The 13,237-nt window shown below is 32.4% G+C and overlaps 1 protein-coding gene across 2 annotated transcripts in view; it reads right to left on the reverse strand.

Moving 5' to 3' along the window:
• Positions 1-13,237, reverse strand: part of LOC148274344 (TOM1-like protein 2) — a 28,323-nt gene that overhangs the window by 1,286 nt on the left and 13,800 nt on the right. The window contains exons 6-10 of one of the 2 annotated variants that reach the window (XM_088237255.1): positions 12,293-12,439; positions 10,424-10,679; positions 8,194-8,302; positions 7,903-7,996; positions 5,298-5,357 (exon numbers count right to left, since the gene is read on the reverse strand). In XM_088237255.1, coding sequence (XP_088093381.1) covers positions 5,298-5,357; positions 7,903-7,996; positions 8,194-8,302; positions 10,424-10,679; positions 12,293-12,439 — 666 coding nt within the window. The remainder of the gene's footprint in view (positions 1-5,297; positions 5,358-7,902; positions 7,997-8,193; positions 8,303-10,423; positions 10,680-12,292; positions 12,440-13,237) is intronic. The other variant, XM_088237256.1, reaches the window with a different exon arrangement.

Consider the following 13,237-nt stretch of genomic DNA (forward strand, 5'->3'; position numbering starts at 1 on the left):
AATAAAAAATAAAGGAGATGTTATAAAAAAAAAAAGGTTAAACGATTTTTTTCATCAAAGTAATCAACTTTTCGGGGCATTTTAGTAAGTTTTTAATGTGATTCAAATTAGTTTTATCATTTAAAAAGCAATAAAAAAGTGATCTTAAGTAAATTTTACATTTTCTTTCAAAACATTACCTCAATTTAATGGTCAATCCAATTATCTGGATTTCTGCTCATCCCACTAACGTCTGGAACTTGCTAAGCTGGATAATTGGAGTTTTACTATATTTGCATTCTTATGGTTACACCTAATATTTCAATTTTGGGAGGGCATTTTCAATAAGTTGTACATAAGACTAATGCATAACTCACAAATAATATATGATACAACTTTAATAAAAAATGCCTGAAAATATTTTTAAAATATACACATACTGTCAAATGTTTTTAAATATTTTCCTATATAATCTATGAATAATAACACTAAAGTGGCCTTCTGTTAAATTGTGGCCAAACACTAGAGTTTATGACAGTTTTTGAATAGATAAGATAAAATTAATAGCGTAAATAATGTTCTAAATTTAAACATAAGACCATATCGCAGGGTAATTACTACAACTAGGTAACTTCAAAATCAGCATTTGTGAGTTACCCACTAAAAATACATTTTTTATCCTCCTCCACGAATGCTACAAATAGACAAGTCATGCATTCAAATCATAATGATTGAAATTAATCACGACTGTGGCAGCCATTTCCTCAATGAGAGACCGGACTTAACTGCGAATGTGTTAAATAAATTATTTGCCAGTACACTATTATTTCACAAGTGAATTTTCGCAATCCTAAACCATGAATTTTCATAAGAAAACCTTTATCACATAGGCAAATTAAGAATTTGAAGAAAATATGTACAAGTTAATGACACCTACTATTTTCCTAAGGATTAGGTTGATAATTTATCTTCCTGTACACAGTTTACTGTACTTACATATTTGCTTTGGTCTAACTGAACTGAAAAAATACAGTGTGTACATATTTGTGACAGCAATTATGTTGCTTTTATAAATCTTACCAACACCATATGTGCTATTTTATTCAAATACATTTGTTTGGTAAACAGTGAGTCATTAGACTTGATATTGTGTTAGAATAGTTATTTGTAATACAGGGAAAGCATGTTATTTAAAAGTTCTAATCTAGATTATTTTTATTACAAAAATGTTTAAATAGTTAAAAAAAAGAATTTTTATTATTATGTTAATAAAAGCTACAGAAATAGTTTTTGCTTTAGCAAGATAAGTCAAAATGTTTGTACCTAGAAATTTTACATTTTATTTATTTATTTATTTATTAACGGACATAGTCCATGTATACAATTTATAAGGTTTAAATATTACAATAAAAGAGTAGTTTAAAACATTTAAAGAAAAAAGAAAGAAGCATTGACAAACATAAGGGACATTGAGACAAGATCTGGACTATTTATTTAGTGCTCGTTTAAATCGTTGTAAACTTAAACCAAAAAAGTCCAGATCCTGTCTTGAGTTAACAATACGACAAAGGCGGGTCATTGGAGAATTTAGGCCATAGTTTGTTCTATGCTGATCGATGAACAGTACTTCACTGTTTCTCAATCTACGAGTCGGAATATTGAATTTTACTTGTCCCAGTAATGATGGAACATCGATTATACCATTTAGTATGCCGAACATATATATGGAGTCAATATTAGTTCTACGTTTTTGTAGACTAGAAATATTTAACATTGACTCTATTTCAGCATAAGAATAATTATCTCTCTCTAGTCCAAGCATCCACGCTATTTTTCGAAGCAAGCGATGTTGGACTGATTCAATGTGATTTATGCGATTGACATAGAATGGAGACCAGACCACTGAGGCATATTCAAGAAGAGGGCGAACAGTTGAGCAATAAAGAGTTTTGATTTGATTTTTGTTCACAACAGTCATGATTTTAGTTAATATGTTAAAATTCATACAATCAAAAAATAAAAAAAGTGTTATTTAATCGGTTAGGTGCCATAAGTGTATACAAAAATAGAGCATAAGGACGTGTGATTTTGTACACGCTTGACGTGTCGAGGTCAAGTATTCCTAACGATTTTAGATTTCGTATACTCGGAGACATCAGTTAGAAGCTTGATGAAACGCTAGGACATTTTTTTTTCTTTTTTAAATTATCAAAACATTAGTATGAAAATTGAGGAACTGACAAATGTATTCATTAAAATTATTAATATTGATTATAGGTTTTTGAATTATTTAGCTTTTCAATTCCAATTATCCGAACTGGGACTATCCGAATCACTGATTTACCGAATCGCTTTTAAATTCAGAATTTAAAAAAAAAATGAAGATGGAAACATACTGCAATTCTCAAAATAACGATTTGGCTGCCCGAAAACGGATGGTGACAGTCAAACAGCTTACTTTGACCGAGATGTTCAGCAAGCAATGACTTTCATTTACAGTACGGTACGTACATACTGTTCTAATGTACAGCACTTGTAACTACGCTTAACTAATTAAAATGAATTCATTAAAAGCTCATTTTTCATTTTCAACCATTCATTTTCAACATACATACAGTAATTAATTGAAATAGACCCGTTTTTTGGAAAAAATCTAACTATCTGATTTTTTTATTATCGGAATGGGGTTCGGTCCCAACTGATTAGGATAGTTGGAGTTCTACTGTACTTTTAAAAAGTTATAAAGGCATTTGAACACATATAAAAAAAAACTGGTTTAGCTATAACATGGGATTATGTACTTGTGTGAATATTAAATAATTTATGAAAAATTATGACAAATGTCTTAAAAGGTAAGTTTATGGAAAAAAACGTGGTAATGTCTTATAAATAAAAAAAAAACAAAGCGGTTAAGCATTAAAAAGCACACAATTTTAAACCAAAAAACATTTACAGAGAAAATCAAACAATAAGTAGTAATAAAATACCGTGCGAAAAAAATTGTCACCAGAAAATAATAGCAAAATAGCAAAATTTGTGATTTTATGTATTGTACATGATATTATGATAGTGATTTAATGTCAGGTATTATCTGGCGTTAAAACGATTTGAAGTAAGTAGTGACACAAGGTTGAATATTTGGTTTAAAAGTGATTTGAGCCAAATAGTAATATACCCTGCCCACCATAAATAGCTGAACTCATATAAAATACTATTTTCTTCTACTTGTTCTAGATCATTGATCTGTTCTTGAACGAAAGACGTCCTCTCGGGAAAAGGAGCACCAGCTACCTTTCCATCCTTTTGACAGTCTTCCAGGCAGGCGATGCCTCGTGGGTATATTATGGGCAATCACACGGGGAATTCTTGCATTATCCATTTTATCCAAATGGTCTCTCCGGTACCGCTGTCTCTTCCTAACCGATGGGGCGAGATGTCACGATGTCTTATGTCTGACAGATCTCGTTTATTTTAGAATTTCTAACTCTGTCCTGAGAGACCTCCCTGCTATAGTGCGCAGTACTCTGATCTCAGAGGTCCGAAGAAGACTTGTCCTAACTGTGTCAGCCCTAGTTTCTATACTGTATGTCAAAATGGGTATGCCACAGGTTTTGTAAATTCGGACATTGCTATCTGTGAGCATGTGCTCATTCCCACAGAATGTGTCTATGTGGCAACGAACCTTATTAGTTTGCTTCCTAACTTCATTGCAGAGATTACCGTGAATTTGTATTAATATTCTGGACGGTCTGGGGTAGTGTTTGATTTAAAACAGTTTTTCCGTTTGATTCTATTGCATTTCATGGCAATAAGGCAACATCTAACCATTGTTTATTTTAATGAAGCATTAATTTTAGCCGTTAATAAAATGAAAATGAGAGTTTAGTCTTCTTCTTCAGCCTTATTCTCTCCACTGCTGGACAAAGGCCTCTTCCAAATGTCTCCATTGGGACAAAATATATTTTTTTAAACAAAAAAAACACCTTTCTTGTTATAATGTTTTAAACTGTTCAAGTTTGAAATATTTTTTGTTCAACATCTATTTGATAAATAAAACATATAAAAGCATCTTAAGACATAATTTATTATTAAAAAAAATATATAAATTTATATTTTGTTTTCACAATCTTGATCAAGCTATTCATTTGTCTTGGCATGGATTTATAAAGTTTATTTACTTCTGAATGTTCTTCAAACGACACTTTTTCAATTGTATTTTTTTAATTGCCGAGTTTTTCAATTATGTTCAATTCTGGGTGCAAGGCGTTCGTCCCTATGTTCTAATGTTCTCCAGATCGCCGTCGCACTGTCTGCCCTTTCTGCAAACCGTCTGGACCAATCAAATTCAAATTTGATTAATCGGAAAATACTACTTTTCCCCAATCATCCTAATACTACTTTTCTCCAATCATCCTCTGTCCAATGTTTTTTTTTGTTCGACATTTCAGAAAGTTTTTTTTCATCTTCGTATGAAATAAAGGTTTTTTTTCCGGTATTCTTGCCAGTAAACAGAATTCATTAAGTATTTTTAGAACTGTTCGTATAATAACACTGATACTGGTGGATTTCTGAAATCATGCTCATAGTTGATGGAAAACAAACGTTTTAAAATAATTGTTTTAAAAATCGAACATCACATTCAGCGTTTCCAGCGTTTCAATCCAGTAACCACTTTTCGACCCAAAGTATCACATTTGTAAAGTTTTTGAAGAAATCTCCTTACAGACACGATTCGTTGCACTAAATTTGCCTTGGTTCATCACTTTTAGGAACGTTTTGTTTGGATAATGTAACAATCACAGATACTTTTTCTTTTGGTAATTGAAGTTTCACGGACATTTTAATTAAATAAAATTTTAGTACTTCGAGAAAACGACTGTACACCGTTAAAACAGATATTCAACTGAATAAATAAAGGGCTTTTCAGGTACCTAAACAGCAATTTATCCTTTTTATAAGTGATAACTGCTGACGCAGAACCTATTTCAATTTTTCTGAAAACTTAACGGGATTTTTGTACCTATTATCGATTCGGCTTTTTACGGTGCGCGGGGTGTGCAAGGTCAGACTTGGTATAAAAACCATATAAAACAAATTATTCAGTTTAAAAACGATTTGAAACAAATAGTGATGAAATGTCAGACAATTTGAACCAAATACGTATGTAGTGATACAATGTCGGACATTATTTGGTTTGGTCATTTGAAATAAATATTGACGCGGTATTGGACATTGTGAAGAGAGGGTTAGTGAGATATTAATTTACACAAGATAGAAGAGATGGAAGTTGATTGAAAAGACTGATTATAGTTACAAACCTCTTCAGCGTTGAGCCAAGCGGCTATCTCATCGAGATCTCTTTCACTATCATTGAGGGTCTGTAAGGGGCACACAGAACGGAAATAACAGATGCTGCAGGCAGATCAACCACATTTACTAAATTAAATACTTCTTACCAGAAATAATAGAAAATATACACCATTACATAGCAGAAATAAAATAAAATACAATGTAAATATGTCCACGTTTTTATGAATTTAAATGTCGTAATCTTGGTGATTAAAATAACTGAGCTGTAATTCGCAATATCTTAATTTTGAGAAAAAAATACTTCAAGGTTAACAAACCATATCTTTCTGTCATAGCACCGACATTTGTGACTTAAAAATAAAAGTGGCTTTCTCCAGCCGGTAATTTTTGAGATTTTTCATTGGTGTTACTGCTTATGTCGTTTTACATAATAATATTCAATTTAAAGATAGCCATCTCTTTTGATTGTTGCTAAGAAAACAGTTTAAAAGCTGGTTATTTTAAAAGCTCAAAGAAAAAAGTTGATTTACTCAATTTCGCTTACAATGGATAGTCACATTTCATCAGGTAGGTTCCAGGAGATATTCATTACTGGATATACTACAATTATTAAAAGAAATTAAAACGATAAAGTTTGTTATAAAAGAGACACACATGATGTATTTTTTACACGGATCTATTCACTACTAAAGACAACAATATGCATGGACATATTTATATTATCAACAAAAAAATAATGTTTTATCATTATTGACAAATTACATAACAAGAAAATAAATAAAAGTAATCAGTACACGGACAGCAATTAGGACCATTTTGATTGATTTAAAAATATTTTATTACGTATGCATTGGGGACTTGAATAAGTTTTCGATGTGTTTTGTGAAAATTAATGCTTTCTTAAAAAAAAAATAGTAAAGAACATGTCCTTGAAAGTATTGTCTATCGCTAGCGACTTCTTTCCCCCATCTTTCTGGCAGCATACAAATACCATCTAAAAAGAATGACTCCACAAAAGATTGAGGTTATCCACGAATCGAACCATTTTTTGGCACCTTCATAAGAACGGAAGTACTGCTCAGCCAGGCCATGAGTCATCGAACAGAGCAAGTAGTAATCAAAAGGAGCAATGTCCGCTGAATGCGACAGGTGAGGTAGGACTTCCCACTTGAGCGTTTCCAAGTTTCTTTTAACTGTCCTTATAACATGTGGCAGTGTTGCGAGCTGCAAAATTACTTTGTCGTGTCTCTCCTTGTATTTTGGCCGTTTCTCCATCAACGCTCGTCTCGAAAGCATTATTTTATGTTAAATCATTCTCAAATTTTCTTTGTTTTATTTATATTTAGAAAATAAGATTTTCTCATCTTAACTGTCTTACTTGTTTTTATTTACAGATTTTGTTTCTTTTTTACTTTTTTGTTGTTTTTTTATATTTTATTACATTTCATCTGACAGAGCATGGTCACTGTAAGTATCCGAAAGAATTTTATGTGGGTCAGCTGCAGATAAAAAAAAAATATAGCAAAATTCCCCACAAATACTTTTTTTTTAAATTCACCATGTTTAAGGCTATGAAAAAATATGTTGTTTACACTTCGGTGGAATAACATGTACTGTAATTTCAAGCCTAATGGTAAGCTTCGCAATAAAGTTGGCTGTAGTATTACCCGGTGTAAAAAGACCAAGATAACACCATTTGTTGGGAAACAGCGAAAACTTATTCAAGTCCCTATTAGTTGTTTACTCTGGAAAATTTTATTTAATAAATTGTAAAAAATGAAGGTTTTTTAAAATGTTTAAAAAAAATGTAATGAAAATTTGTTTTAAAGAACATTTAACTTTTTACTGAAGTAGATTGTTCCTACTCGTATTTCCATGTTTTTGGATTCTAATGAAAACTCGAGTAATGCAGTTTTTAAAAATATATTATAGCTCACTTATGTAATTTCTTTTGTTAATATTTATTTCGAGTACAGTAAGCATCTTTTCCAAGGACAGCATTGACAAAAGAAAAGAAAAAAACAGACAGTACAATAATTGTTTAAAATATAAATTTAAAAAATGAAAGGAAGGAAATAGTACCAAAAATCCATAGCACCAAAATTCCTACTAACAAAATAAAATCACAATTACATAGATAACACGTAATGTCGGCCCCACACAAATTTTTACTATGCACCGACTTTTATTGGCGATTCTATAAATAAAATCGAGAAGAGAATATCGAAGTCTAGATTTATAGGGCTTATGCTCTATCATTAGCTGGTTTAAGTGATAACTTTACATACTCTGCAACGATTGCCATTCTGCTAATGTTTGAAGATTCATATTTAATCAATTCTTCCACCTGGCGTTGCCTAGTAGGTGAAATAATTTTGATGAATCTTATCCGCTTAAATGAAGGTTTCAGCTCTTTTACTTAACAAAAATCATCACAATAATTATTAACAATTACATACTGTTAACACATTACAAAAAATCCTTTCGGGCATAATTAGATCAATAAATAAATGGATTAATGTTTTACAGAAACATTAGTCTCGTGAACGGTGTGGAACCGGCATAATACGAAGGCAGGGGAAAAGGCGAACATATATTGTAAGAGTTATTTACTTGCGGCTGTCCCGTAGTCGGGCGAGATTGTGTCAGAGCGGCAAGTCCTACACTCGCTTGCCCGGGTTCAAGATTATCAGCGTAGCTACTGCTTCTGTAAACACAATAAAGGAAAGCTTATATTAGTAAATATTATATTAGACTTTGCTAATCAGAGAACTAAATGAAATGCACAGAGAGTATCTTTTATCACGAGCCGCCGTGATTAAAAGAAATATATATTTTTTAGTGTTATTACTTTGATTAATATAAAAATGTTTTATGTGAGAATAAATTTAAAGCGAAGCATACCCATTTTTAGTAGATTCATAAGTCAGATTTCTGGATTGGGCAAACATGTCAAACTCGTCCTTGTCTGCTCCAGATGGTACCGGTTTGGCCGGTAAAGGGTCTGCAATACCTTAAAAAATGTATAAATAAAAATTTAATGATTGAATAATCACAATGAAACTTCATTCTGTTTTTGAATGATTGGTGTTCTAAACGTCATATTTAAAAATATTTTATTATACAACAGGCCAGGAGGCTCAACTACAGTGGTGAATGAAGGAATTCGTTCGGTGCAACGATAAATTGGATATAAAAAATGTTTTCTTACGCACGGTAAAAATTAGAGCATTTAATTGTGCTGTGAAAATTCTCAAAAATGTATGAAAAATAATTAAAGATAAAAATTAACTACAGCCAAACTTGGTTATTACGAGGAAGATGGGACCGACTGAATTTGCTCATTATAAGCATTACTTGTAATACCAGAGAAAGGTTTTTAAAATCCAATCGCCATTTCACATTGTCACTATTGAAAATTTAAGAAAACGCTTACAAACATACCATTTTCTAAATTTCAAAATCAGATAAATAAACATTTGTTTTTTCACAATGTGAAAACATTGTAAAAAAAACCCAAAACAAGGATGTTATTCATAAACTACAAAAGAAGTTGTAAATTGTAATGTAACTATGTTCACAAAGCTTGGATTTTTTACACACAATTTCAACCATATGTGTGATACTTTGTCAATGTTGTCGGCGTAAACACCAATTAGGTACTTACATAGTATCATAAACGTAAACCAATCCCCATGCCCAGCGGCATCAGTAATAAGTTTGTCCCCTATTTGGATTTTATTACTTGGGTTCTTATTTTGAAAATGATGTTTTTAAACAATTGAATAGTTTTTGCTCAACTGTTGACAATATTTTGTTCGGTATGTCTGAGAAGAAGCTCATTACAAAAGTGAATAAATGTATGGAGAAAACCACAAACTAAAATGTCAAATAATGTTTTCTCAATATATCCGAGATCTCTCTATATCTGTGATCGTTATAACTAACTTCAACTGTACTTTCAACGTCACGTTTTCGGTTACAGGGAAGCCAACCCACCAATCAGGACAACTCACCGTAGAGAACTTGTGACGTCACAGGCAGAGTAATTTAAAAATCAATACGATAGATATATATTTTTTTTTAATTTTAGGCTTAGTTTGATAGACTATGAACAATTTTTTTTTTAAAACCACTCATCGACCCCATTACAGCAAAGAACACCCAGGCTTGAGAAAAATCATATTCAATTTTAGTGCTCTCATCAGGAATTGAACCCAGAGTCTTCTGTGTGAATCAAGTGTCTTAGCAAATTCGCAAATTTCAAACGCCGAGTTTTGTTTCATGTTATCAAACTACCATGGAATCACTTCTCTAATATACCGCAGAGTGTGTGCGGTCCAACTACTACTTCACAAAATTATGACAGGAATGGTTGACTGTGCAGAACTACTTATACCCGTATGCAGAGACAAAACTTAAGGTGAGGAAAGTACATTCTAATTTCAAATGCAGATAATAATCCGAAGGTGAAGACAATAGAATGTACTCTCCTCACCTTAAGATTTGTCTCTGCATACAGGTATTAGTTTAATAACAATACATGTACCAGCCAGGATTTGTAGACGGTACCACCTGTTTCATGTACCGATAAATAAAACATTGTATGTTAAAAATGCTTTTTTTCATAGGACTTTTTCAGTGTACAATACAAAATTTAAAGACATAGACTACACAAACATCACCCTGTCAGATTTAAAATTTACACTAAAAATTCATTTTGGTAGACATTATAATAATAAATATGTACATCTCCCTTCCCCTCCTTATCCTCTATTCAAGCATCCTTGTCGTAATCCCGCCCAATTTACAATAACTTACTGTTTTTTAATTAATTACTGTTCTTTTGATTACTGAAAAATATATACGAGTACATGAAAATAACATTTTTATATGTATAAACTTATATAAAATTAAATATATTTTCTTTTCTAACTTTGTGGAAATCTGTTATTGGTTATTGGCTCTGAGTTTGGACACTATTTCTGTTTGTTTACTATAAATATATATGTAGAACTGTTGGTAAATAAAATAAAATAAAATATATAAACTGAATTGAACATGCGCTAATTGTTTTTCAGGATATGCTATTCCGTTGTTACACAACTCGGTTTGTCAAGAAGTTTAGACTTACTTAAAGCCGCGAGACTAGGAGGCACATCGTTGAGGTCGATCAGGGAGTCGCCGGGCTGTGTCGGGGGGCCGAGGGCCGCGGCCAGGACGGCGGAGGGCGCAGCTGCACGGTTCTTGCTGAAGCGCTGGTGGCGCAGCATGAGGGAGTTGAGTTCGTCGTTCACTCGGAGCAGCTCCCCCGTCAGGCTGTCGTCCGACACCTTCCCGATCAGCTCTACAAGGCGGGACTGCATGGCTTGGAGTGTGGAGTGGAGTTCCTGGAATATTTTTATTTATAAGAAATCTAATGATGTCTTTAAACACCTTTTATACATATAACGAGGTTTCGAGTTTGTCCAAATGTTTGTAGACAAGGACTGGATTTCACACTCTAGAGAGTTATTAATGTTTATATATAACAACAGAGATGGAGAACATTTTAAAGAAATATGGAAGTCTAGGCATTTACAGGGCTTACGACCTGTCGTTGGCTGGTTTAAGTGGCCACTTTACACACTGTGTAACATTCACCGTTTGAACATCCATATTTCTTCAATTCATCCATCTGTTGATTTAAAAAAAGTTAAAGAGCTGAAACCTTTATTGTTGTGAAGAGATTCATTTGATTGAATTATTTCACATACTAGGCAATGCCTGAAAACAATTTTTAAATTATTAAACTTCTTCTTGGACCAGTTGGTTTAATCACAATATTTTGAGTTTGTCCAAATGTTTGTGGATAAAAGACTGGATTTCACCCCCTAGGGAGTCATTGAGATTAACAAATTACAACAATACAAAATTACAACATGAAGATGAACAAATTACAACAAATGAATCTCTTCACAACAATAAAGGTTTCAGCTCTTTAACTTCACTAAAATCAACAAATGGAAGAATTGAAGAAGAGTGAATGTTTAAACAGACAAATGGTGAATGTTACATAGTGTGTAAAGTGGTCACTTAAACCAGCCAACGACTGATCATAAGCCCCGTAAATGCCTAGACTTCCATATTCCCTTCTCTAAAATGTTCTCCATCTCTGTTGTAGTTTGTTAATCTTAATGACTTCCTAGGGGGTAAAATCCAGCCTTTTATCTACAAACATTTGGACAAACCTAAAATATTGTAACTTTACCATTTTGTTTTACGTTTGGTGCTCATTTTTAAATTTAGAAAAAACAGACACAATATATCTGTACCTTAGAGGCAGACGGATGCAAATCCAGAATTTGATGAAATGACATTTTAATTGAACGTAGTTATGCAGAAAGCAGCCAGTCCACAATTTTGGAAAAATGAGATATTGATGTTATCGGGTGCAGTAAGGTCGATTCAATGTTCTGCTAAAAACAGCCAGACCGCTTTGATACAAAAAACTGTATTAATCACATTCGGAAAAAGGTGTCGATCACAAAAATGATATTTCTTAATTTGCGGAAAACACCCACAAAACTAGAAAAATCTTATGGTACTTTAAAAATCTTTTAAGCTGGTCAAATACATAATAAAATTCTTGTTTGTAATGTTTAAAAAAACTTATGTGTTCGTTGTTTATCGTTTGTTAAAGTCAAAAACATTCCAACTATAGTGAAGTTTTTATAATTCACCCTTCTCACAAAATGGCTATTATCTCAGTTTCACTTTTCTATGGCTTTCTGTATAACTACGTTCAATTATCATATCCAGTTTATGATCATGTCCATTGATTTTTTTGAAATGTAAGTCTTATAATGAAAGAACCAATGCATTAAGATACTGAAAATACAAATTATCGTTGAACATTTGACGTTTGGATTTGCATCCGTCTGCCTCTGAGGTACAGATATTATGTGACCACCCAATACACCCACAGGAATCAATTCAGTTCCGAAAGGGTCGAGTACAGTACCTGCAACAGTTCCAAATCACCGGAGTGATGTTCCGTGTTCTGAGAGGAAGTCATCTCGTTGAGCATGTCGGCCATCACCGCCATATTCCCCTGCACCACGGCCAAGTCACTGTGTAGTTTGTTCACTTGGCTCGGAGACAACTGGACCTGCGGATAGAACCGAAAACATTTTACTCCAACATACGTTCCTAAATATCGATATGCTATTAAAAATGTAAATTGCATCTTTGTCAACAGTTTCAAATTCCATTTTTATTATTATTTATGAGCAATAAGTCGAAAACATTATTTATTTATTTATATATACGCCCAATGGGCATTTTTAAGGACATATTTATACATAGAAAATTATTATAAAGGAAAGTAGAAAGACACAATGGGCCTGACTTATTAGATTTCCTTATACCAGGTTTATATTAAGAAATAACTATACCCAGTTTAACTATTTATAACCGATATAAAAAAAAGCTTACTTATACAAATATTTATTACCTAGAATAACAATTCACGGGTTATTTCATGCCTAATTTTTTGAAACAGCCAACACTGATATGTGCGCATGCGCAGTAACTTTTATAACAACACAAACCAACGTCAAAGTCAAATCGAGACTACTGTCAGTGTAATCGAGAACATGAAGAAAACCGTTAGAAATCAAAATTAGGAAGAAGAGGAGAAGTTGAAAACGAATTCTATAGTTTATTTGTGTTTCTTTTTTATCACAATTAATTAAAACACAAACAAACATATGACATTTCAGATATTATTTAAACAAATAATTAAAAATCACTTGAATCGCATTAAGAAGGTCGCAAAACTTCGAAATTGTTTAAAATTGAAAAAAAAACTGATAAACTATCCATTTTGATTGCCTAAAAATATGACTTTTGACAGATAGCGTGCTTATTCCAGCGTTCTACCACATAATGTACAGGCATAAGTTTC

This window comes from Micrasema longulum, unplaced genomic scaffold (genome assembly GCF_059751315.1).
Source record: "Micrasema longulum isolate JH-2025_06_02 unplaced genomic scaffold, ASM5975131v1 h1tg001675l, whole genome shotgun sequence".
NCBI classification, from domain to species: Eukaryota; Metazoa; Arthropoda; class Insecta; order Trichoptera; family Brachycentridae; genus Micrasema; species Micrasema longulum.